General features: G+C 43.4%; 1 protein-coding gene across 3 annotated transcripts in view; it reads right to left on the bottom strand.

Annotated features, from left to right (window-relative positions):
* AK4 (adenylate kinase 4) overlaps positions 1-25348 on the bottom strand; it is a 33068-nt gene extending 7720 nt beyond the window's left edge. Inside the window, exons 1-5 of one of the 3 annotated variants that reach the window (XM_081011868.1) lie at positions 25030-25348; positions 24055-24209; positions 5956-6075; positions 1881-2053; positions 118-236 (exon numbers count right to left, since the gene is read on the bottom strand). In XM_081011868.1, the coding sequence (XP_080867994.1) occupies positions 118-236; positions 1881-2053; positions 5956-6075; positions 24055-24199 (557 nt within the window). In that variant the 5' untranslated portion in view covers positions 24200-24209; positions 25030-25348. The other 2 variants (XM_081011870.1, XM_081011869.1) reach the window with 2 other exon arrangements.
* Positions 25349-27895: the final 2547 nt, after the last annotated feature.

The following is a 27895-nucleotide window of genomic DNA, read 5'->3' as shown; positions in this document are numbered from 1 at the left end:
CATGATTATGGCAGCAGAATTTTCATGAAATAATATGAAAACTCTACTGCCATGCCACGGCACATACACCGTAACAATTAAATTTAGTCTTAGATGGAGCATGGGCTTCCAACTTACTTGTACAATTCCATTACAGGCTTTGCAGCATCTTTGTATTTTCTAAGCCTAGCAGCAACAGCTTCAGGTTTATCATCTTCCCGTTGGATTAATGGCTCACCAGTAATGTCATCAACCCCCTGTTAACAAGAGTGGCATAACAAATCAACATGTTAGTATTACCTAGGGAAATGATTATGCTGCGCTAAAAATAAAATTAACATTCAGGCAAAAAGGTGTCAAATTTTGGCCTATCTTCACAGCCTTGGTTGTGACAAGGAACTAGGGGCACAATATAGCCAAACACTTCAGACAGACACGTGTGCTACTGGCATGCCAAATTATACACAGCCCTCACCCAAAAGAGCCACACCCAATGTGGAAAAAATGGGAACACAGGCCAAGCCAATTGGTGAGTACACAAAAACGCCAATACAGTGGTACCTCGGGTTACATACGCTTCAGGTTACAGACTCCGCTAACCCAGAAATAGTACCTCTGGTTAAGAACTTCGCTTCAGGATGAAAACAGAAATTGTGCTCTGGCGGAGCAGCAGCAGCAGGAGGCCCATTAGCTAAAGTGGTGCTTCAAGTTAAGAACAGTTTCAGGTTAAGAACAGACCTCTGGAACGAATTAAGTACTTAACCCGAGGTACCACTGTAGTGTTAAGTAGCACCCAGTATTACAAAATACCGTATTTTTCGCCCTATAGGACGCACTTTTTCCCCTCCAAAAAAGAAGGGGAAATGTGTGTGTGTCCTATGGGGCGAATGCAGGCTTTCGCTGAAGCCTGGAGAGCCCCACCGCCAGCCCCACAAGCTTGGGGGACAGCAGGGAGGCAGAACGCCGCCATTCCGCTGTCCCCCGACCTGGTTTGGGGGCTGGCGGCGGGGAGAAGTGTGCTTCTCCCTGCCGCCAGCCCCGCAAGCTCGGGGGACAGCGGGGAGGCGCAGCGCGCCATCCCGCTGTCTCCCGATGTGGTTTGTAGGCTGGCGGCGGGGAGAAGCCCGCTTCTCCCTGCCCCCAGGCCCGCAAGCTCCCAGAGCGATCGCAAAGCTGCGCGCAGCTTCCGGATTGCTCTGGGACCCGTTCTGGGGGCTTGGGATGGGGGAAGCTCGGGCTTCCGGATCGCTCTGGGACCTGTTCTGGGGGCTGGTGACAGGGGAAGCTCGGGCTTCCCCCGCCCCCAGCCCCGCAAGCTCCCAGAGCGGGCTTCGCGCAGCTTTCCGCAAGCTGTGGGAGCCCGGCGCGACTTCGCGCTGGCCTCCAACAGCTTGCGGAGAGCTGCCTGTTCTGGGAGCTGGGGTGGGGGAAGCTCGGAGTTCCCCAGCCCCGTGCCTGGGGGGGGGGAATAAACTTTTTTCCCCTTATTCCCCCCCCCCAAAAAAATCTAGTTGCGTCCTATGGGCCAGTGCGTCCTATAGGGTGAAAAATACGGTAGTTTTCAATGAATTTCCATGTTCCCACTGGGTTCTATTGTTTCCTGCCAGGGAAAATCTCCTATGTACTACTTCTCATACACACAAATGGTTCCTTCTCTTTACCATTTGGCAAGCACAGATGGAACTCACCTGACCTTCCTGTTTCAAAATGGTGCATGGAAGGAATTATTTGTGTGCCTGAGAAGCAGTGCATTGGAGAGTTCCCCTGAACGAAGACAACATCAAAACCCAATGGCAACACACTGACAACTATTAAGATAATTCACCATTTTTACTGGCGGATGAATAGTCTATGGTTTCTCTTGCTAAGTCACATTGTTTGGGGAGGACTAGTTATCTTACATGTACTTGAGGTGGGTTGAATTCCATATTATAGACTCTCCCACTCGCTGGGTGAATCCAACGAGCACTTAGGCGGTCTTTCAGGGACTCAAATGGGATGTTCAAGCTTATCACTAGATCCAGTTCACATATTGTGTCAAGTGCTTCAGCTTGACCCAGTGTCCTTGGAAAACCTATGTGCAAAAAGAGAACAAAAATTAATAACCTGTTACAAGAGTTTGCTGTGAATTTTGAATTCATCACATACCTATCTACCTGTGTTGTGACTCCACACTTGAAACAGTATCAGGATCTCAAGTGCAATAGGCTATAGGAGCAATCACATCAGAGATTGTTCTGACTGCTACCCCACACAAAAGAATATGCTAGTATTAAGCTACTTTAATTACTACATGAGCTTTCGTTGCAAAACCTGTACAGGAAGGTATTTTATGTTTGATGTTTCATTATGCTTTTGTATATGCTGAAAGCTGCCCAGAGTGGCTGGGGCATCCCAGTCAGATGGGCAGGGTACAAATATTATTATTATTATTATTATTGTTATTATTATTAGTCAGTGTCACACCATACTAAGCTAGATGGATCAATGGCCCAACTCAGTAGAAGGCAGATTCCTTTTACTCAGGGCCTGGTTGATAACCATATTTTTCCCCAATTCAGACTGTCCAACAGCCCCCGAGTGGTGTTTTGCTTTGCTTTCCACCACAAGGTTTACCTCATACTGAATTAACAGAACAAATGGGTTTTTCTCTTTTTATAAATACACAGTGCTATCTTCTTGTACTGGCAGTCTTGACTAGATCTACACATGTTCTTTGCAACAGTGAGAATCACTGTAAGAGAGGAAGGGAGTGTTAAAGATTTACTTCATGTCTTTCGTTAGGAAACAACATGATCTTTTACAGTACTGCAAGCCATGTGCATTAGTTCCTGGAGCTCTCAACCCACACTGGTTTCTTCATGTAGATGAACAGGAACATTTCAGAACCCGCAACAACTTATTTCTCTTTCTGAATACTGCAGTATTTCAGCAAGGACACATTTATTCAAGCTAGTGGCTGTTTAAGTCTCATGCAAGCCACCTCTTTAATATTATAGAGATATAGATCTGGAACTTGGTCAAGGGGAAAAAAGGAGACAACTACTGAATAAATCATAAGTATATTATAGTGAGCAAAATAGTGCATAATTTGTGGCTAGATTCCTGCCCAGAGCTTTCTCTGAAGCAACTTAGATAGAGCTCCTTCACTTTTATATCAGATGTATGTGCCTTATACCATCTCAAACTAATGCACACTTTGCACCAGCTTTCCCCAACCTGGTTCCCCCAGGATGCCTTGAACTGCAACTACTATCATCCCTGATCCATGCTGTTGTGACTGGTGGAAACATCTGGAGAGCCTCAGGTTGGGAAAAGTTGGTTAATGCCAAGTAGCAGCTGCATTTCAAGGCAGAAAGCCTTTATTGCTTTGCTACTCAAGGTTAGTTAGTAAATAAGTCCCTGGGCAGAAAAGAAAGTCTTTCTCATCTGATCTGCCAACTTGGCTAGAAGTCTCATTGTCCAGTGTGGCACTGTGGTCTAAAGTTCTAAACCACTGAGCTTCTTGGGCTTGCGATCAGAAGGGTTGGCGGTTCGAATCCGTGCAACAGGGTGAGCTCCCGTTGCTCTGTCCCAGCTCCTGCCAACCTAGCAGTTGGAAAGCACACCAGTGCAAGTAGATAAATAGGTACCATTGCTACGGGAAGGTAAACTGCGTTTCCGTGAATTCTGGCTTCCATCACTGTGTTCCATGTACCAGTAGTGGTTTAGTTATGCTGACCACATGACCTGGAAAGCTGTCTGTGGACAAACGCTGGCTCCCTCGGCCTGAAGCGAGATGAACACCACATCCTATAGTCACCTTTGACTGGACTGAACTGTCCAGGGGTCCTTTACCTTTACACATTACTCAGTAATGTCTTAAGAGATGGAGAGTGTTGCAGAATTTTTATTATTATTTACAGTAAGTTAAATTCAAGTATGCATGGGCGAGTACTGCCCCCCCCCAAAAGTAGTATTTGTTCTATTTTTGACCTCTATCTTCCTGCTTTAATATGGAGGCTGGGTTCAGAAATCCATATAATCAATTCTTCCCATAGTAATTCATCATAAACTCAAGCTTCCTGAATGCAAAGAAACTTGCTTTTTAAAAAGAAAATAATTTTTGGATGAAGCATCTATTTAAAAAAATAATAATAATCAGGATGCAAATTAGCATAAATGAGGCATGGCTAGCAATTGTTCATAGCACACAGATGATGTTGCTATTAGCAATTTATCTTGGCTCTATGCCTTCCTTCCCACCTACCAGTTGCTACTTGCCACACTTCAGACACACAGAGAGATCACACTGTTTCATGCAACAGAAGGCCGATCCAGGAGCCTCACAGCTTAGTCATATCCCCAAGCACTGGAGGGTAGCAAGACTCCTATGTGTCATTTTTCACTGAGAAGGATGGCAAAGCTAAAGCATGTGTTTTTCAACCACTGCACAATTTCATTTCAGAAGGTCAAGACCATGCTGAAACAACAGACAGCACTACTACTGCTTTCAATGCACAATTCAACGTGTTGGCACTTGTCTTTGAACTCCTAGATGGCTTGGGGCCTAGCTACCAGAAGGACTGTGTTGTCAAACATAAGCCTGCCCAAACCTGAGCAGGACCCTGCAGGTGGGTCAGTGGAGGAAGAAGACACACACACACACACACACACACACACACACACACCACTGCACAAGTAGACACCCCCTCAGGCTACATAGGATATCACCCATTAAACAGCAATAAAATTTCCATCTTATATTTTCAAAAATATAAGTTCCTAGTGCTTTTGCATTCATTGGCCACAGCAGAAGTAGCTGAGAGACAGTCTAACACAGGACATGAATATAGCAGGGGTTGCCAATCTTTTGAGGTCAGTGGGCACCACTCACCAAATAGCTGCCATGAGGGCATGGCATAACACAAAATAGCTGTTACATCTAAATAGCAGAAAAAGAGACAGGACCACAAAGTGCTGTGGGCATATCCTATCAATGCAGGAAAAGATACCATCTTCAACAAGAACTGCTAGGAACAGCTCTTTGTACCTCTCCTCTGTTCAGAACAAATGGGATGGTGGGTGTCCAATTGTGGCATCCAATGACACATTGACATGTTCAAGGCTATGTGATTAGCGTAGGGTAAGCCAAGCAAACAGGCACTGAACAGGGAAAGCAGAAAGCCTTGAACATTCACACACTCTGGATTTTGAAAGGGATCTTTACAACAGTATTATGTTTTGTGGGCACCTGCTGGTGGGCACACTGGTCCCTGTGGGCATCACACTGATGACCTTAGGAAAAGATAATACCTCCTGCTTAGTATCCTGTATCTCCCACAGTATTATCATAGTTCTTTTTCCTAAAAGAGTAGGCCAGTCTTTTTCACCTTTTTCAGGTATTGAGGGGAAAGCGGCCATTTTCTTTCTTGAACATAATTGTGTGCCGACGCAGAAACCAATAATAGCCAGTTGCAGGACACACTGCTCTAGGCATCATCAGTAACCTCCCAATTCATTCACCAAATGAACATTTGAGGCAAAATGAAATCGAATGTGTTGGGATGTTAGGAGCAGAGTAGTCCATATTAGTACTTGAAGATAATTCAGGTACGAAACTGTACTGAGTTGCCCCAAGAGAAATCCAAGGTGGCTTGGACTGTGGTCACCTTTCTTCAGTTTCTCAATAAATGCACCATTGTGAAAGAAACCCAGATATTTTCATCCCTTAGTTTCCATGTGTGGAATCATAGTTGCCAAAGGTTTAACTATGAATCCTCTGTCCTTAGAAGCTCTCAGGGTGTTCTTACTTACCTCCCCATTACACCACCAGTTGCTAAAAATACTGGAAAGGCTGTTTTCATGTTACATTACTTTTCCACAAATAGCATGTTATTTAAATCAAATTTAAAAGAGCCTGTAGAAGGAGGGAAGTGCAAAATGGTTTTTACTAGCACTCAAAATGTTTAAAGAAAAGGGGGGGGGGTCACTTACCATCAAGTAACCAAGGCTGGGTCTGCATTTTTTCCAGTTCTGTTATCATTACTCGTGTGAATACATGATCTGGCACCAAAAGGCCTTTCTCAAGATACTGCTTTGCTAGTATGCCAACATCTGTTCAGGAATGAAAGAAGAAACAATAACTTGTTATTGTTCTGCTAAGAGATATATATATATATATATATATATATATATATATATATAATGTTCTGGACATATTCTGAATGAGTCCCCGCAATGGGGTGAGCTCCCATTGCTCGGTTCCTGCTCCTGCCCACCTAGCAGTTCGAAAGCACATCAAAGTGCAAGTAGATAAATAGGTACTGCTCCGGCAGGAAGGTAAACGGCGTTTCCATGCGCTGCTGTGGTTTGCCAGAAGCGGCTTAGTCATGCTGGCCACATGACCCGGAAGCTGTACACTGGCTCCCTTGGCCAATAAAGCGAGATGAGCACCACAACCCCAGAGTCGGTCACGGCTGGACCTAATGGTCAGGGGTCCCTTTACCTTTTAGGCTGGTAGCTATCGCTGCCTCCTGTGGCATAGAGTTCCATAGTTTAATTATCTGCTGCTTGCCTCGTCCTGAATAGTCTAACATTAGGCTTAACTGGATGTCCACAATTTCTAGGGTTATGAGAAAGGGATAAAAAACACTCTCCCTGTATTCTCCATGCTATGAATAATTTGCCATGTAAGGAAGATTCAGATTAGACGCTTCAGAGATTTAACTGGGGAAGGGGGAGAGAAGAGGTAAAAGGAAACAATGCATGACAGACAACTTATCTGGCAAAGCAACTTACTGACAGAGTAAACCGAGCTGTTACATTTCCAGGCATTCAATAGCTTGGGCATGTAACAACATGAACATTTCATTTTAGCTCTGAACAGAAATAAGACCTAAGCTCGAAAGAGTTCAAAACACTGAAAAGGAATTTAAATGAGCACTCAATAAATACTCCCCCAGCAAACAAACAAAACACCTTGCACTTTGCCCCTGCTTTTTGTAAATGATGCAAAATAGCTATTAACACTCCAAATAGCTTTTCAGCAAGCTATTCGTATCTGAATGTTACTAAAGTAACATTTAGAATAGTGTTCTAGATCCTTGACAGTACATAGAATGCATTTTTAAAGTTGCTTTTTGATAGCATATGAGGTGACATCACAAGCATTGTTTTTAATTGAACTGTATTATTCAAAACAGGATAAAATGTACTTTCCACAAAAGCAGGTTATCTTGCTTTATAGAAGACCTAAAACAAGCATGTAATCAACCCACCTGCCTGTCAGAACAGGAACAGCAGCAGCCAGACAGCTGGTAAAATGAGATTAGAGTCCAGACAAGAGGAACAAAACATTCAAATGGGGTGTGCATGTAGCGCCAGGTGATCGCTTCTGTGGGGTGGGGCTTGCCTGCCCTCCCATATTTTATTCAAGTTGGCACCCCTGCTTCCTACCCGCAGACCACACCCCTCACTAGTCCTGCTTCAACACCCCCTCCAACACAAACACACTTTTGCCTTACTGGAATGTGTCATTGAGCTCTGATGATGCCTTTGGCTTGCCTGGATAGAGGATAGGTGTGTGGAAACTACTGTACAAAGGTAGAATTTACCAGCCAGATGGGCAGGGTATAAATTATTTATTATTATTATTATTATTATTATTATTATTATTAGTTGCACTTTCCACTTTTGCCTCAGGCCCCACTCACCAATGGCATGTACCCCTCAGAAGGTTGTTTAGGAAAGGGTGTGGTCCTTGGGCTGAAAACACCCTCCCCCCAACAAAAAACCCATAGAAGTTACAGGCATATGATCAAAGACTCACAGAACTGTAGAGGTTTAATGAACCATAAGAGTCATCTAGTCCAACCCCTTGTAATGCAGGAATCTTTTGCCTAACGGGTTGCATGCACAATCCTGAGATGAAGAGTCTCATGCTCTACTGACCAAACTATCCCAGGTCTGTTGCTTCTGCTAAGAGCTGATGAAGAGTAGAGAATCACAAATTTTCCATCACTCCTGCTAGTAGACCAACTTCCTTTGGCCTTCCAGTCAACTATCACCTACCAGCAGCCATTCCATCAGGCTATCTGAACTGTTTCCATCCCAGTTGGCCGTTAAAAGAACAGGATTTTTTAAGAACTGGTGTGTGAGCTTGCTCTTCTCTTCTTTACTCCCTACCCCCTGCCCCTTTCCCTGTGCATAATGTTTTTCAGATTATAAACCTGAGGGCAGAAACTGTCTCACTACAGATTCTTGTAAGCCATTCTGAGGCTTCAGTTAACAAGTGAGGTGAAAATGCTGTAAATAAATCATCTTCAGCTTGCCTGACTGGATTTTCTTTTTAGGGAAGGCTAACACAGAGACAGGTACAGTGGTACCTCGGGTTACATACGCTTCAGGTTACAGACGCTTCAGGTTACAGACTCCGCTAACCCAGAAATATTACCTCGGGTTAAGAACTTTGCTTCAGGATGAGAACAGAAATCATGCTCCAGCGGCGCGGCGGCAGCAGGAGACCCCATTAGCTAAAGTGGTGCTCCAGGTTAAGAACAGTTTCAGGTTAAGAATGGACCTCCGGAACGAATTAAGTACTTAACCCAAGGTACCACTGTATAAGATGACACAGACTTAAGAAATATAAAAAAGGTAAAGGACCCCTGACAGTTAAGCCCAGTTGCGAACAACTCTGGGGTTGCGGCACTCATCTCGCTTCACTGGCCAGGGAGCCGACGTTTGTCTGCAGACAGTTTTTCTGGGTCATGTGGCCAGCATGACTAAGCCACTTCTGGCGAAACCAGAGCAGTGAACGGAAACACCGTTTACCTTCCCGCCGGAACGGTACCTATTTATCTGCTTGCACTTTGACGTGCTTTCAAACTGCTAGGTTGGCAGGAGCTGGGACCAAGCAATGGGAGCTTACCCTGTCGAGGGGATTTGAACTGCCAACCTTCCGATCGGCAAGCCCTAGGCTCAGTGGTTTAGACCACAGCGTAAATAAATAAATAAATAAATAGTTATGTGTTTATACAGACAACTTTATTCCAGGAAGATGTTAAGTTTATTTTTTTTATTTTTTACCAGGCACATTTATCCCCCAGTACTACAAAATCATATTAAGTCATCTTTTATCTGCTGATAATTTAGCCATTACAATTACATATATGTTAAATTGTTAAACAATATATACAGCATGTTAAGATGCCTAAAGATTGAGTAACCTTTCACCCATTCAAACTTCCTTTAGCTAACCCTTCCTTACCAATGCTCTCAGTTGACCAGTACCTTTATATATTAACTCAAGAATGCAGTGGAAAAGTCTGCAACTCGTTTACTAGGTGAAAGGGAGCAATCCAACCCTTTCCCTAAATATACTTTTATTAGTATATGACACAAGAAAAGCTTTTTGATTTCTTCACAATAGTTTCTGCAAGAAAAGCTAGAACAACCTCTCTTCAGCAGACTGCATCGTTAGCTAAACAAATCTTTGATTTCAGAGACAACAGATATACTAGACAGAAAAACCAAATATCACGGCTTGTAAGTGTTCTCTGACAGGGAAGCAGTTCAAAATAAAGATGGATGGGACAGGAGATAACAGGTCTTGTAACAGAAATGCGTGGCAGAGGATACAAATCCAGGCCTGCCTTCCTACAGGGTTAATAGGGGAAAATATTTGTAAGGCCAGCTCTGAGATTTGCTGCACCAGCTGTCAGTTCCAATTACTATTCATCATAGCAAAAGTCAAAATAACAGAAGAGTGTGTCATGGCCTAATTCATACACACAGAACACATTTACCAACTCCATCCTAAAACATTGTTCCAGGTGATATGCATGCTTGCTATCACATCTATGGTATATGTTTCATACATGCAAACTATCGTTTGGCATGGCTGTTAGTAAGCAGTATACATACATGTGATGTGGCACCAGAGATACAAAGCAGGGATTCTGCTGGTGTAGCATCCACTACACTGCTCAGAAGTCCTCCTCAGTGAGCTGGTGGAGGTGGTTTCTGGGGTACTGTTGGATAATCCCAGGATGGTGGTTCTGGGAGATTTCGATAAATAACCAAAATCGCCTTGAATGGATTAGCTTGGTACATCATGACTAACATTGATGGGCATGGGGTTGTCTCAAAATATTGTTGGTTCATTATACGAGGCAGGCCATACCCTAGATTTTTTCTTCTTCAACTGGACAGCTGGTTGATAGTTATGGTGATAGTTACCATGTTGCCCTAGACGTTGGTCTAGGTAACATCTCCTGGTAACATTTGGACTGACTGCAGGGATAGAGGGACAATTAGGATGATCTACACAGACAGAGCTGTAACACTGAGTAACTCCTTACATGAACAGAAGGACTTCAGCTTGCACCATGGGACGTTCTCCCTTCTCTCCTTGTGCTCCCCTAATCTGCTCTGAAGAACATTTGGGTGTGGTGCAGGGGGCACATGGTGGGAGGAGAAGGGGGGGGGGAGTTCCACTGCTCAAGCAAGAGTAATTCCATTTGCACAGTTATATACTACAGTGGTACTTCGGGTTAAGTACTTAATTCGTTCCGGAGGTCCGTTCTTAACCTGAAACTGTTCTTAACCTAAAGCACCACTATAGCTAATGGGGCCTGCTGCTGCCGCCGCACCGCCAGAGCACGATTTCTGTTCTCATCCTGAAGCAAAGTTCTTAAGCCGAAATAATATTTCTGGGTTAGCGGAGTCTGTAACCTGAAGCATATGTAACCTGAAGCGTATGTAACCCGAGGTACCACTGTGCCCAGTGACTTATGGAATCTGAGGGATTCCTGAAGGGGGGTGGGTTTTCATGGTTGGTGCCCCATCTTGGAATGGTGCAATGAAAAGAGACATAAACACAGCTTTTTCTAAATTCCCTCTATGGCACTACAAACCCTGTATGTCCCAGGTATAGAAGAGAACTCTAGGAGATAAAACAGATCCACTTATGGCTAAAGTGAATGCAGCATTAACCTTGTAGCGAATGGCAGGCACTTGGAAGCATTTCATAAAAGACTGCTGTTTAACTAGTGTTTGGCTCTCATACAAAACATTATTCTTTATACTAAGCTGATGTAAATTATTAATTATGGCACAACCAAAGCTCCTGTCCAGAAACAAAAACCTTTTTTTTTTTGAGAGGGGACACCAACCCTGCAAACAATCGAAAACTGGGATGAGTATTCCATAACTTGGTTACCACTGAAACTCAGCACACTAGTTAGGAATTTAACTAAAACACCTGTGTTATATTACATCTTTGAATTACATCTTTTCTCACACTGGGTGGACTTACTGCTTTAAAGGATGGCTCTGGCCATCAGTAGTTGCATCAGGCACTTTTGTTTATCAGGAATATTTACTTACACTATTTATATTCCACCTAATAATAAGTTATTTGAGCAGTTTAAAGTCCAAGAGCTGAGTGATGAGCCTTGGGGATGAATACAGTCCCTCTTCAAGTTTCCCTTCAACTACTTTTCCCTGCCTGGAACATGCCCTTGAACTATTTTAATGCCTCTTGCTTGCTTGGAAGAAGAATGGAACACACGTGTGTGTGTGTGTGTGTGTGTGAGTGAGAGAGAGAGAGAGAGAGAGACACTTTTGCATGATGGGAATTGTAGTCAACTATACAAAGACGATGGTCACATTGCTAGCTCCACTGACCTCTGGCATGCACCCATCAGGAAGTTATCCATGAGGGGATGCAGCCTTTGGGCTGAAAAAGATCCCCCTACCACTGCCCATGAGTATACAAAACAAACATAGAAACAAAACAAAAACCAATAAAAATAAGAGAAGAATAATTCCAAAGTAAAACCAGTGACAGGGAACAACCATAGTGCAAACGATCTTTAAAAACACTAAACATTTGAGACCTGGTGCCCAAAAGATCACAATGTAGACACCAAGTGATCCTCCCAAGAAGGGCTTTTGACAAACAGGCAGCACCACTGCGAACATTCTCCCTCTAGTAGGCAGCCACCTAATCTGTACCAAACACTTTTCATCCCATCTCCTTCCCAGACACCTTTTCAATAACGCCCTACCACATCTTGGTGTTATGGTCCAAATGAAGCTTTATTTTAAACGGCTGTATTATTGTGAATCAAGTTTTGATGGCGTATTTCTAAACAAAGAAGCAAAATAAATTTCAGCCCCAAATCAGCAAGCACCAATAATATTTAGGACAATTCTGAGAGGTGTCAAGACACTTCTGTGGCAGAGTCAGCTAGAAATCACCACAAAGTGGGATACAGGAAGGTTCCCATTTTAATATGGAACTTAAGACAAAGTCCTTCAGAAGGGGCAAGTAACTGTGCCAAGCAAATGGAGAAAGAAAATATACAAATCATTAGCATTACCAGTGATAAAAGGTATTCCAAAGTTTAAAAACTGTTAATTCACATCTTCATTGCTAGGAATGCTTTTTATAATACTTAATGGGTATTTATTTGCATTTCCCTGCCGGAAGCATAAAGAAGTTGGATACACAGCATATTCCAGATAATCAACCTTATGTTGAAAAGTGAGCTCATTCATTTTACTGTAAAGATGAGTCACTGGTTAAAACAAGGTATTTTACTAAAGCAAGTTTAAATCAGATGGGGAGATTCTTGTGCACACATAGTGTCAGTGAAGATCAATTTTGATTTTCACTGAAGAGATTTTTCTTTACAGACACATCAACATTCTTTCCACTCCTCACTGCAACCTTGGCTAATGCTCCTTAAGAGAACTAGAAAAACACAAGTTATGAAACCAACCGTTGCAGATGACCTGTAATAACATCTTCCTGATTGCTTTTTTGTTTTAACAACTTTGCTAAAAGCTTGAGAATGCACTGTTGCTAGGATGAGCCACTCCCCAAGACAGTTGTTCGTGTGAGTTGGTTTGTGCGGCAATTCATTCACAGACTCAGGCTTGTTTTCAAAACCTCAGTGTCTTTATCTGGGGTGAGAGTAAGATCTGTCTGCTCAAGTACAGCATCAAAGTGCTACCTTCACAAACACATCCCTAGAACTGTGAATGAATAACAATGAAGATGGAGTCACAAATTACCCTACACCTATTATTATAATTAAAAGGCACCTCCTCCTTTTCACCACTGGCCAATAGTATCACAATGGAAAGCATTCCATTTCTATGAGAGAGATGACAAATGCCTGTCCTAGGAGCTGCAAGAGGTGGAGGAAGCAAACTATCCCTTAGCTGCTTTTCAAAGTCAGATGGCAAGAGACACTTCATGCAGGCAAAACCAGACATAGAAGAGCCACATCCACAGCTTTGAATAGTAACAGGAAGATGCAAGTGCATCATTCAGGCACAAAGGTTGAACAGGGCCTAGGCCCTGCCAGTTGATGAGCCTAGCAATGCGAACATAGAATTGGTGAAAGATCATACCCGATTTAATCATAAAGTGAAGAGCCACATATGTCAAAAGTTACATTATATAAAATTGGGGGGGGGGGAGAGATCTCTCTGCTCCCAACCCACAAGGCCTTGAACCAAAGCTTCATATTCTCAGAATATGCCTCAATAACTATAAAGAAAGCTGAGAATTAAAGCAATACTTTATGAATATACAGTCCTTGGCCTTTCCAAGGAATGCTGGCGCTTATGAGGCCAACCCACATTTCTTAGCTAGGAAAGGCCAATAAATCCTAAATTGAGATAACTAGCAGAAATCACTTATGGTGCTTGTGAAAAACCAGTGTTCTGATATTTGAAAGTCAGAAAATAATTGACTCTTTTTCCGGGAAAAAAATTCTATGCAAATTAGGGTAACTACCACAGGGAAATTTGCTACGGGTAAACTTGCATTAGAATATTTTCAGTTTTCATGGTCAAAATTTTTGGTGCCCTAGAGAGCGATCTAATTTAGCATGTTTATTTTACTTGCATTTAATAAGAAGAGCAATTAACATTTGCTCTTGGTTACTAATGAACTCTTCCTGCCAACCTAGCAGTTCGAAAGCACGTCACAGTGCAAGTAGATAAATAGGTACCTCTCCGGCGGGAAGGTAAACGGCGTTTCCGTGCGCTGCTCTGGTTCGCCAAAAGCAGCTTAGTCATGCTGGCCACATGACCCGGAAGCTGTACGCCGGCTCCCTCGGCCAATAAAGAGAGATGAGCACTGCAACCCCAGAGTTGCCCACGACTGGACCTAATGGTCAGGGGTCCCTTTACCTTTACTAATGAACTCAAGTGTGTACAGAGTGATGCTGAGTAAAGGAGCACTCTATATACCTTTATTATTGTGGAATAAAGAATAACCCTTTTAACATAAGTAGCATCTAGCAATCCTATAAGAGTTTTCTTGAGTAGGCATTAATAAGATGGCGCTTTTGTTTGTTTTTTCTGTTTTCACCAACAGGTTCCACAGCCCAATTCTATGAATGTGTCCTTAGAAATTCCCGTGAGTCCAATGGATCAACTCTCAAGTAAGTGTACATTGGCTGACAGCCTATTCCCATGTGTAAAATTGCCCTAAAAATGTGGAGGCACGCCTTCCATTCTTAAAGCATACCCAATTCAACCTAAAAAGTGTCACTTCCATATACTTGTACATAGAACTTCACAGTACAGCTCACTTGAACTGGACTCCTGCTGAAACAATCTGAGGGATTTTATATTATAAATCATATTTTTATTCCAATTCATCTTTGACATTCTCAATCATTAATACGTATCAGAATTACATCCACAGTTGGAATACTCTTTGGAAGAATGGAAACAGCCAAATCCTTTACTATTCCTTTACAAACCTTTACAAACATGCTTAAAAGCATGCCCTATGGAGTGATCAAGATGTAGTAAAAGATTTGTCCACACTAGGAAATGATTCTTATAGCATGAGTGACTCTTTCCTTGCTGCCTAACTCAAATAAACATGTGAACGGCCCTCCCCGCAAGTATTCCAATGAGACTGGCAAATGGTCCTCCTGGCTTAACCACAGTGCTCTTCTGTTAGTCACTGAAGCTAGTTCTAATCCCACGGAATTCTTGTGTTATACTTTAATTCATGCAACTTTCCCAAATCCCTATGAAATCTATAGTGCAATATAGCCAGTCTTGAAAACCTTTTAAGCTGTTTTATGCACTTCTAATGAATATTTTTGCAGGTGGATTGCATTGGGGTGGCAAGCTCCCACCTCCAATGAATGTGTGTTCATTGAGAAGATCTGTACACACAGAAAGCTCTTCTCTGTACTATTGGGAAGTTTGGAAAAGCAGAGGGTCTGAACGTGCCGTGGTTTGAGTCCACTGCGCATACATTTACACACTCAGGACGCCTTTGCAGTCACTACAATTATTAGTACCACTGCATGTGGTTCACTGTATACGTGTAAGGTATCTTCAAACAGCTCTTTAACTGCTTTCACTTGCCAAATGCACTCTATCCATCGTGATCAAGGCCAAAATCCTCAAAACAAAACCTCTAGTTTTTCTTTAAGTAGCAAAAGGTTTTCATTAATGAGGAAGCATGCATATTTGCTGTAGTTAATCCTACACTAACCACAGTAAATTATGCACCAAGTTGATTAGAGTTCATCTATTAAGACCAGCTTCTTCCAATACCCAAAAGCCATTATAACAATCCTCAGTACTGTTCTGAAGCAATATGAACTTTAGCAAGGCAAAGGAAAAACCCATTGCTTTTATCATGGTATTTTGCATTGCATTGCATTGAAGACATTTCCTGAAGGCTCAGAACTAGATGGGAATTTGGGTTGGGGAAGAAAAAGACAAAATGTCATGGGCATTTAAAAAAAACCAAACAAGTTTGAAGGTAACAAATAAACATCCAAACAGAAAACAACCATTAAGTATAAAATAAACCAGATGGAAAGTCCAATAAAATACATAAGGATTAATTTTATAGAGAATTTCCATTTGCTACATTGGGTGAATTGTTATTTAAAAGCTACAATTGGTTTAAATTGCAGTCTCCTGGATTTGGTAAGATTCCCCATAATTAACAAGGATTCCACACACAGATTATGTTTCTTGTTTAATAAACTGTGACTGTTTATCGTAAAAGACTTGAAAGCATGTCAGATTATGATAAACCTATATGGGCTGGCAAGAAGTCAAGAGTGAATTTAGCAGTGATACAAAAGAGCAGGGTGGAAAGGTATCGCTTTTGGAATATGCCTAGAAGTCTGAACAACAAGCGTCGCTTGGTCATTTGTTGTTCCACATCTTTATGACATGATGCAGAGCAGCGCTGCATACTTACATAGTAGCAACCCCTAAAACAAATGCTAAAGACACAGGTCCAATATAAAATTAAATTCCAATTTCCCATCCAGAAAATTCATGTGAAACAATTTGATCTCCATAAGGAATTAGAGAATTTTGACTTATGAAAAACCCACAGACACACTGTACAAACCTATGGACCTTATCCGTGGGGGGGGGGGAGCCCTCCTTTGATTAAATTGCCTCAAAGAGATGAAAGCTGTAGCAGCATTAGTCTTGCTTGTGCCTCCCCAACAAATTATCGGACAAATCAGAATGTAGGCATGGGCGTAGCCAGGATTTATGTTAGGAGGCAGGCTTTATGTTATGAGGGGCAGAACCTCAGTTAGTGGAATACTTTTTACTTAATTTAGGGGGGCAGTTCCCCCCCATCCCCCACCTTGGCTACACCCATGGATGTAGGAGAGTCACCAACAAATCAGAGGGTGGGAGAAGTGAGGCTTAGGAGAAGGTAACACCATAAGGATTGTGCCTTTCGATCATAAAAAAATCATCAAGGTGACCCTTAACTTTGTTATTTGATTAGCCATGTACTACCCAAGTACAGTGGTACCTCGGGTTAAGAATTTAATTCGTTCTGGAGGGCCGTTCTCAACCTGAAACTGTTCTTAACCTGGAGCACCACTTTAGCTAATGGGGCCTCCTGCTGCCACTGCGCCGCAGCTACGTGATTTCTGTTCTCATCCTGAAGCAAAGTTCTTAACCTGAGGTACTATTTCTGGGTTAGCGGAGTCTGTAACCTGAAGCGTCTGTAACCTAAGGTACCACTGTACTAAAATTCATAATAATTTCAGATATCTTTCGGTAAAGAGTGAAGACCTGTCTCCTGCAACTAGTTGTCTAGCCTTAGGGCTCATCCACTCTGCCACTTGTGCAGGGCCTAGAAAACATGGGTCTGAGCAATTTTCTGCTTGATCTACTACTTTCCAAGGGAAAACCCGCCTGAGAATAAATGGCAAACTGGGAAAATGCTGAATTGCTGTTTGCTGCAACTGAGCACTAAAGAGTGGTTTTCCCCGAGGGAAAGCAGCAGAACAAGAGGAAGTGTGGATAAACCCTTAGGCAGAGTTTGCCATTAGAAGAAGACACGGTTTCAGCAAGCCCATAATAAACTGAAGTCAATTACTTTTCTTGCCTAGTGTTATAGTTGAGAATAGGAGCAAGAATTTAACCTGCGTGAGTGGCTTGCTGCCATAGGTGTGTAACAGAGCTTTACCCAGACCAGAAGGAGGCCACTTCAATTTGCAATATTGTTCTCATTCAATAGTGAAAAAGATTTATAAATGTGCAAATCCTAACAGTTGAGTTTGGGATCTGGCCTTGCATTCAACCCCCCATCTCCCAAGAACCACTCAAAACAAAACAAAAGTAGAAAACAACTATATAATTAAGCCTTTTCATTAAAAAAGCAAACCAAATTCTTTTTCTGGGACACTGAGTTCCTTTACCCAAGAAGGATTATCCTTGCACCATAACACCCTTCGTCCTGCAACCTTTTATTTCCTGTCCCAGTTTGAAAGTTTCAGTGTGTTTAGACTAATGTCCTGCTTTTAAAAAGTATATATCTGTCACTCTCTCCTTCAGAGGAACATAACATTAAATTACCCAAGTTCTCTTATCTGACATTGCATCTCCTAGGTAACCAATAAGAACAACACTTTTCTTTCAGATACCGAATTACTATTTGTCCAAAATTTACCCAACTAGCTAAGAAGGACATAATAACAGAGCGACACAGATACTGTATCTGTGCAAAGAGGGTAATGCAGAAACAATGGAGTAAGGGAAAGATCAGAAAAAGAGCTTTGTTCTTGCTAACAAAGACATACACACCTGTCATGCTGAATTTTAATATCCAATGATGTAATCAACTTGAGTGGTATTCTATCCCTACTTAAGGGTGCAAGGGCCAGGCAAGTATAATCTTTCCATTCAAATCTTCACCAAACACAGCTGGGGTGACATTCACTCTAAAAAAAACCCCTTGCAACTCAAGGTTTATTAACATGCCACAGAAACTCATCAAATAGGGTGCCTAAATGCCTCCAGGTGGAAAGAATTCAAGTGCATACCTAGAAACTTAGGTTTGTGCAATTAAGATTATTGTTAATTCTTTTTATCAGTAATTTGTTAATTGCCCAAATGATATGTAGAACTGAGTGAGCTCTGGTGGCAAACCTAGGACACTATCCAGAGTATCTTGCTGACTCTTCATTTATAACAAGTTTTCAAACAATTGACTAAGGGGGCAACGGAAAAAGTACATTCAATATGATACCAAGCACAGCTGTGTTTCTCTTGTAGAATCAAGGCACATACCATCTATCATGTATTGGTATGGGATTATCCCATGGAGAAGCAGCCCACATCATTGTACAAATGAAGCCAAATATGGGAACATAGGGTGGGAATCTTAAGGCCAGAAGTAGGACCTTTGATATTGAATTATTTCTTCTGGATATATTTCTTCTGTCATTGTTTTGACATGAATGTAGCCTTGGTTTATTTTATATATGCCGCATTTTGTTATATTGACCATTCTGATATTTTGTGCTAAGCTGAATTGTTTTCTGTTTGTTGTTCGCCTCTTGCGGCTTCCCTTGGGAAAGAAAAGGGGGATATAATCAGTAAATTAAACCATGGAAGTACTTCCCTGTTGCTGGGTTTTGGAGTCACTTAAGTGGGTAGATGCTGAAAGGCAGAGCAAACCAGATCTAACACTATTGCCGTTATTGAATGAGGGCACAGCAGACCCTGTGCTGGCACTAGTGAATGACCAGCATTCAAAATTTCAAATATGCTCCATTCATCAGTATGCTGCATTTTTGTCCTCACAGCACTATCAGAATACATTCATCCAGGCTAGGGTGGGAAAACTTGTAATCCTTCAAGAGGCTGCTGAACTTCCAGCTCCTATCAGCTCCAGCTTGCATAGCCAATGCCAGGGTCAATAGGAGCCAACAAGATATGGAGGTCCACAGGCTTCCAACCCTAGAGCTAGGCAGCACACTCTTCCTGCCGTCCCCTGCAACCTCTTGTCTTGTTATAATTACAAGGCATGAAGACATTTGCTTCCTGAAGCAGAGAAGCAATTTGCTTCAATAAATGAGACAAGATGCAGTCCTGAATAATTTGTAGATAGTGGGTGAAATCCAATGGTGCTGTTCCATTAGTGAAATAGTTTTTGTTCCAGTAATGCTAACATAAGAAATGGTGAGCCTGTTTCCTCAAATTCCCCCTTCCCCTCCAGCTCCCTCCCCTACCCTTCTGGACAGTGCCCTAAACCTTTGGAACAGAATTTTGGGGATGCAGGGGGATTTGGATAAGATGTCCTCCCCTCCTCTTACACAGAAGCATTGGAGGGGGGAGAAGCTGCATTATCCTTAGGCCATGGGTCCACCTAGATCAGGATTGTCAATATCATCTAGCAGCATCTCTGCTGGATTTTCAAAAGGTCTCTCTCCCAGTCCTATCTGAGGATGGCAGATATTGAACCTGGGAAGTTCATTACTTGGCCTGGATAGCTCAGTTGGTTAGAGCTTGGTGCTGATAACACCAGGGTTGCAGGTTTGATTCCCATATGGGACAGCTGCATATTCCTGCCTTGCAGGGTTTGAACTAGATGATCGCCAGGGTCCCTTCCAACTCTACAGTTCTGTGATTCTGCATGCAAAGCAGATTGTCTCCTGCTGAGCCACCCTTCCCACTTTTACATTAGTGGAAGCATTTTTTTGGATCAAAAACCATGAAATACTTCCATCCAGCATTTTAAAGGCTACATTCATCATAAATTAATACATTAAAATAAAGTTACACTAAAGTTGAAAGCACTGTATTTTCTCATCCTCACAAGATGGGGGAAAATGAGAAAATGTATCTGCTTGCTGCTGCTTATTTCCTGAAAGATACACTGAATAGAAAGGAAAACAGCTTCATTATTTTCCCTTTTTGCTTTCAACAATACAACAATTCATGCATAAGGGGACAGAATACTTTCAGCATTTAAAGAAGCACTTAAGACATATTTTGAACTAATTTCTTCAGTACAATGAGCTTAAAGCCACCTATTCCACAGAAACTCTGCCGGGCTGAAATAACCCGCCACCCACAGTTAGATATACCAAGTCCCATTTAAATAATTGGGATGTCAGCACGTTAACAGAGCGCTCAACAGCTGCAACTAGGTTCAGTAAGCCTGTCAAAATTGCTACTTAGGAAGGCTCAACATGAAGGCTATAAGCCTAAACCCATTTACTCAGAAATGAACTCCACTGAAATCAGTGCAACTTGTTTCCAAGGACTGTAGTTAGTATCAGGTTATATAATCACATGCTTCTTTGATACAGACAAGATCCATGGCATGATCCAGCCCATGCTAAGCAAGTAGGTGTGCTGCTGGTTTTAACAGGAGTGATGAAAGAGGGAAAAGTTTGCCACAATTGATGAACCGATACTCCATTATTAAGCAAACATGCAATGTAAGTATAGTACAATATGTGGCTTGCATGCATCTGTTCACAATTTTGCAAAAAGCCATATAACTGCACATTCAGAGGTTACTAGACTAAGTAATACAGCAATACATAAGTGCAAAACCAAATTGATAGTTAGTTTTTAGGCACAATTATTGATTCTGGATTCCACTGGATAATTACATAGTAGTAGAATGAAGAATAGCTGCCTAATTAAATGCCAAAGTTCAGTCCTGGGGAACTTGAGGCAAATTCTATCAACAAATATTTAGAATAAGCCAATTCTGACATTTTACCTATGGGTTCAAATTTCAGCTTCAAATCTGCCGCATGTACAAGGCAGTGGTTAGATAGGCAGCTTGCTCCTACTCCCTTCTGCAGTTGTAATGGAGCAAACACCTACAAAACAAGATCTTATGCAATGCAAGGAAGAACAGCACAAAACTGCATCAGTGTTATAAACTGGTTGCCAGATTTAAAGATGTTAATGTCTGCTACCCTCTTTAAAGGAAAAATGGATCATTTAAAAAAGTATTCCTGTACCAAGTCAGGGACTCCTTTTGGAAGCAGATGGCTGTCTTTGTTTTGGCACAGGAATGGGGCCAGCTGTTGGTGCCAGCATCTGATCCTATATTCTGTCCTGTGCGGCATGCTTTCTAAATGCTACAGTCTAAATAAAAAACTTCCCATTTAGGAAGCTAAGTGACATTTTCATTTATCAAAACACTTGGTAACATGCATCATTTACAAGGCTCATCTTTGTTACATTTTTAACAAACTGATAAAATGGCAATGTTGGGGAATGAATAAGATATGACTAACAAAGCCCAAAATGTGCAATAAAGGCTGATATTTATACCAGAAAACTGCACATGCACAAAAAAACTACAAGTGACTGGGAGCCAATGTGCTTAAGAGCATATCTGCAGCCTAACAAAGCTGATTGCAAAGAACACATTTTTGGCAACATGTCAACACCCTATAGCATGGGTAGGCAAGCTAAGGCCCGGGGGCCAGATCTGACCCAATCGCCTTCTAAATCTGGCCTGCGGGCGGTCCAGGAATCAGCATGTTTTTACATGAGTAGAAAGTGTCCTTTTATTTAAAATGCATCTCTGGGTTATTTGTGGGGCATAGGAATTCATTCATTCCCCCCCCCCCATATAATCCGGCCCCCCACAAGGTCTGAGGGAAAGTGGACCGGCCCCCTGCTGAAAATGTTTGCTGACCCCTGCCCTATATATAGGGTACTACTGTGAGAACATCCACTGCCACAGCTGCATGTTTGTCATCAGCATATTTCTGACAACATACTCCAAAACTCTGGATAACCCCACTTAGCAGTTTCATGTAAATGTTAAACAGCATGGGGGAGAAAATCAAACCCTGAATAACCCCACATGGAAACTCCTTGGAACTGAGGAACACTCACCAAGCATCACCCTCTGGTAATGATCAGCCAAGGGGGAATGGAACCGCCACAAAGCAGTGCCACCCACCCCAACTCAGACAGCTGCTACAGAAGGATACCACCGGATGATACTGAAAGCCACTGAGAACAGAGGCTGATTTAGGAGAGTGCGACTGATACAGTCACACTGGGCACAGAGCCTTAGGGGCGCTGCAGGGGACGCCACAACTAAGAAGTAGAATGAAAGGCAAGGAGCACCAAATTTTGGAGTTGCACAGGGCATTGCTGAAATCTGAGACCCCAATGTCCTCCACAGCTGAGAGGCTGAGGAGAATTAACAGGAATATATTTTCCCCCTCTCCCCCCCCCCCGACATAGGTCATCATACAGGGCAATCAAAGCAGTTTCTGTCAGAAGCCGTAGCTGGGGGGGAGGGGACTAGCCAGGATTCCTCCCCCAGGATTCCCCCCCCCCCAGTGAAGCCTCCAGAGGGGTGCCATTGAGGCTCCCAGCCTGTGAAAACCAGTGGTTTTCAACCAGTGTGCTGCGGCACCCTGGGGTGCCTTGAATTGTGGTCAGGGGTGCCGCGGGCAACTAGCCTCTGCCCTCTTCCCTTCCCTACTTCCTCTGATGGTGTCTCTGCTTCCCAAAGGCTTGTGCGGCTGTTTGTTGCAGCAGCCCTGGCTACAAGTTCAGCAGGTGAATGGTGCCTCTGGGGCTGGCCAGGGGGTGCTGCTGCCCGGAGCTGAGGTAGCCTCTAAGCAAGCAAGCAAGCAAGCAGGTGAGAGAGCCCAGCCAGTCTGCCAGCCCTTGCTGTTGGGAATGGACAGACAAGTCCCATGCCCCTGTGGAGCAGTGCGAAGAGGCACCTCTCTTTAGAACAGGGGGGGGGGGGCAGCTCAAAGACCAGGGGCAGCAGTAGCAGCTGCCCAGAGGACTCCCAAGGAGAGGGGAGAAGAGGCTGAGGGAACACTCTACAAGGAAGCGTGTTCAAAAAAGCACAAGAGGCTGCTAGATCTGCAGGAAAGGGGTGACATTACTGGGCTTCTGAGCCTCATGGGGTGCCACAGAAAGAACGCAGTTGGTCAAGGGAGCCATGGAATCAAAAAGGTTTAAAACCTCTGGCATACACAAATGTGCGTCTTTGACCTGGGAGAAATAATGCCTAGTTTCGCCCCTGGTTTCTGCACCAAAACTGGGTTTAAACCCTGATTGAAATGAATCTAGAAAATCAGTTTCCTCCAAGAACTGTTCCCTCCCTGCTAGTTTCTAATCAGCCAAGAGGGGCAAGGGTCCAGAGCACACACAAGTGACCTATACAAGCACCTTGTCCACAATCTCCAGCCTTACTAACTGAAATACAGAAGTGGTGGTGTTGAAATCTCACAGTGTAATCATTTGCATGACTATTCAGAAACATGCATCACCAAGTTATATAGGGCTTGCTTCGGACAATACAGGATACTGTGTAATATAGGGTGGCAGGTCAGTTTAGATTAAACAGAGGACTTCACAACCAGCTCTCAGAATACTGGGGGAAAGGCTGCTCTCTCCCTCCCATGTAACTGGTTCTAATCTTTGCCCTGCACTCATATTGCAGCTTTTGCACAAGTCCCTAAGACAGCATGGAGATGGAAGGTGCAACGTTGTAGTCCTCCTCCCAAGTTAGTACTCCACATGAAGCCCTTTCCAAAGTGCAGGTTCCGATGATACATGCTACCGCCCCCACCGAAAACAACACATGCCAATCTGTTCCTTTCCTAGAGGAACTGTGTACAGTCATTTTGAACAAATCACGAAAAAGAGCTGGAAGACAGCTGCTGCAACTGATCTGCTCCGTTCCCAAATGTATCTTTTGCATGCAGCAAAGCACGTACTAGATCTCAAGCAGTAGGAGGACTCTCCCCCCCCCCCGCCTCTACTTACCACTGTTTGCTCTGATGTTTTCCCTTAAAAACTGTCCACTGGAAAGATGATGGAGGCCAAAGCTCTTGGCGATCCTCTCGCACACGGTTCCTTTGCCGGAGCCCGGGGGACCCAAGACAACAGCTCGCAGAAGCTTGGAGGCCATTGCGCCCAATCTAGGAAAAGAAGCAAAGAGTCAAAACCGTGACGTCCAGTAAAACCTGCAAAGAAGAGCGCGGCTCCCATAACTCTCTGCCTTATCAGAGAATTGCATACGGTCCCGTCCTACGCTTCCTAACTGCCCTTGCTTCCGTGTCACAACACTACCCCCAGTACGGGGTGGGGGAAGGACATCCCAGATTTCAAATCATTCCAAGTCCGGAGCAAGAGCCACAGCAGTCGTTTCCGACCGTGTTGATCTAGCAAAACTTTCTCCTTCCCCGCCCATCACCTCCGGAGACGAGGCAGGAATGTTCCCCGCGAGGGGTGGGGAACCAAGAACTGAATGGTGGTTTGTCACTTCCAATCCCTTCCTCCCAGAGCCAGTTAAATAAATGCAGAGGCAGAGAAAGCAATATGGAACACACAATTGCAGAAGTTTGAACGAGAGCTATGCCCGTGTGCACTCTCCCTTCCCCACCTCGCCTTTTTTTGCACGTGGACAAAGTCTCCCCAAACGCCTTTTAAGCGGCAGCAGTGATTCCACAGAAATCAATAATGAAACTTCCTTCGCGCCGTTATGAGTGAAAATTCAGCCCTGCCGTCCGCTAAAGCAACAGGCTACAAAAAGAGAGAGAGAGCCCCAAACACTAACTTGGCTTAGAGACCTCTAGAAAACTCCCAGAAAACTTTTGAAGCCTGAACGGAGAAGGGGGGGGGGGCGCAAGCAAGCAAGCAACGCGGTCCATTCTTTTATCCTAGTCGGGAAAACTGACACACGCCCAGATTTAAACAAAAATAGCCAATTAGGGTAAAGAGAAAGAAAAGTCAACTCACCACTTCTTTGGAGCGTTATAAAAGAGAGGAGGGCCGAGGGAACACCAGGAAAGCAAATAAACCCGCAAAATGGCGTTTTTAAAATGTTCAACTGATTGTTTCACATGTTATCTCTCTATCCTGACATCCAATGAAAAAATACAAGCTCGCAATGCAACCCCCCCCCCTTGCTGTCCCGCTGCTCCGCCTGCGCCTTTAAGAGGAGAGAGTGAGTGCCTGCAAATGCAAACTGCTGCTCTCAATTACTCATCCTGCCCGCGAAAGCAGCGGCGGCGGCGGCAGCAGCAGCAGCCAGCCCAGCACATCATTAAAGCAAAGAAATGCCAGTTGTATGTAGACAACAGCGAGGAGAACTCCGCCCCTTGTAGGAAGCAAAGAACTTCGGGATTTGTAGTACTGATCTGCACTTTTAAAAACTGTTATTTAACCTCTGCCGCTCGGCTGGACTACGTATCCCAGCAGCCCAGTGGAAGTCGGCCGTGTCCCGCCCTTCTCCACCCACCTTGCTTATAGGAAGACGCTGGAATGTAGGTGCAACTCGGCAATGTGTGATTTTTAAAATGGGGATTTTTGATACGTAGGCGCTGTTTCGTAATGTTACAAAGGACAGCTCGTGCAGGAAATGTTTTTAATCAGCAGCGAGTAGTCTAGAGGTAGAAGCAATCATTTTATCAAAAGCGTACTATTTGTTTTTAACTATTTGAAACCTGGAAGTTTGTTCCTCGGATGCAGAGTTTCTCCATCCCCTTTGCTAATTTTAAGGGTTGGAAACACAGTAGAGAAAAAGGAAGGCAGCGGGTCCCCCTACTGGCACCGAGTGAGTAGGGAACAATTACCGTATTTGCAGCCGGAATCGTGCTTACTCGGAAGTTGCCTTGATTTCTGTTAGACGAGGCGGTATCATGCAGTTTGCACAATATGACTTTTTAAAACAAAAAAACCAAAAACCACACCCACACATTAAGAAACAACCTTCTAACAAGACTGCTAATTCGTAGGTTTGCAACGTCTAGGAAGAGGACAAGACACGTGGTGGAATTTTTAAAGAACAGCCACAATTTGGAGGCGGACCTAGCCATTTCTATAAATTCTTCCTCCCCCTCCCCCTCGAAAATGCAACGTTCCCCAGAGATCTATGGAACACAAATTTTTCACTGAGATGGATATAAATATTACAATTAATGCAGCTACATTTGTTTTACATAACTATCACTACTCATTGAATCGACACCATTCAACATTAAAAGTTTCTGTACCCAAGTTCTGAGGGCAAAACACCACCTGCAGAATATACAACCTGACACATACGCTGTATAACAAAAATACAAGCCACAAAGCTGAACTTGATACATGTCTGCTCAAAAGAAAGTACAGTGGTACTTCAGGTTACATATGCTTCAGGTTACATACGCTTCAGGTTACAGACTCCGCTAACCCAGGAATAGTGCTTCAGGTTAAGAACTTTGCTTCAGGATGAGAACAGAAATCATGCTCCGGCGGCGCAGTGGCAGCAGGAGGCCCCATTAGCTAAATTGGTGCTTCAGGTTAAGAACAGTTTCAGGTTAAGTATGGACCTCCGGAACGAATTAAGTACTTAACCTGAGGTACCACTGTACATTGCAGCCTTAAAGTACTAAGGCCCTGGGAGTCATTTTTATACCTGCTTTACTAGGTAAACCTGTTTTAAGATTGCACTGATTGTTGATTATTCAAAGTTGATGAGAGGTCTAGAGGAGGGAACATGAGCTTGCAGAATGCTCTCCCCAGGGACCTTCAGCATATCTTTAGGCAAAAACATTCCTCTTCTCCTAAGCCTTTGGCTAATTAAGCAGTCTATGGCCTTTTAAAGGGGGGATTTGTTTGTTACTATGTAGTGCACTTTTGTGTTTTTATATTTTATATTATAAACTGTTCTGTGATTGTAGAGTTGGAAGGGATCCCCGAAGGTCATGTGGTCCAATCCCCTGCAATGCAGGAATCTCAACATGCGGCCCCCTTTCCAAGCTGAAAGCATACTGGACCCTGCTTAGCTTTGCAAATGTGCTAGCAGTTTTATTGCTGCACCACAGAGTGGTATAGAAATTGAATAAACGAACAAAATACTGTAAGCTAAGTACAAGTACAAATCTGTGGAATTTCACTCCACATTTTGTGGCTACTTGAGCATGCTTGACATACATACGCGTCCTCTTTAGGCTGTGTGTGTATTAGCAGTAGAGAGATTCTCACACCCTCTTCACAAAAGGATGCTTCATAAAATGGTAATAAATCTGAGCACTGCTTTGAGTTTCTTACCACTTGGAGAATCATGGAACTGTTCGTTTCTGCAGCACAAGAAACCTGGGAGAAATATCCCATGAGGGATGTCTGAGAGGTCAAAGTGTGGTGTGGCTTATGCTGGCTGAACCTTTCTCAGCCACAGGGCTGCACTTCTTTCTGGACAACCTTCTGCAGCCTGCATAATAGCGGTGGTCAGGGCTGGAGGCAAAAGTGAGCAGACCAACAAATGTGAATGTTAGGTTCCTACAATAGGCTACTCTCCGTATTCAGTCCCTCTCTGCCTCTCTATGACGAGAGTGGTTTAACAATCAATTGTTCTTCCCAGAGAGCTTTTGGAATTGAAGCTCTGTGAGGCAAACTGTATCCTAACAACTCCTAGGACCCTTGACAAATTACAATAGCCAGGATCCTTAAGGGGAGGCGATGACTGTTTAAAGAAGTGTTATACTGCTTCAAATATATAGTGCAGATGGAACCTATAGGCAAGCAAAAAGCATTAGGAGAATTCAAGGACACATTCCAGGCCAGTGAGGGATGTGGCTTGGGGAGAATCCTGAACACAGGTTAGACAGGCCAGGAAGGCTGC

This window comes from Podarcis pityusensis (genome assembly GCF_964106645.2).
Source record: "Podarcis pityusensis genome assembly, chromosome: 6".
NCBI classification, from domain to species: domain Eukaryota; kingdom Metazoa; phylum Chordata; class Lepidosauria; order Squamata; family Lacertidae; genus Podarcis; species Podarcis pityusensis.
The sequence above is the reverse complement of the archived record's forward strand: the minus strand, read 5'-3'. Positions and strand labels throughout refer to the sequence as shown.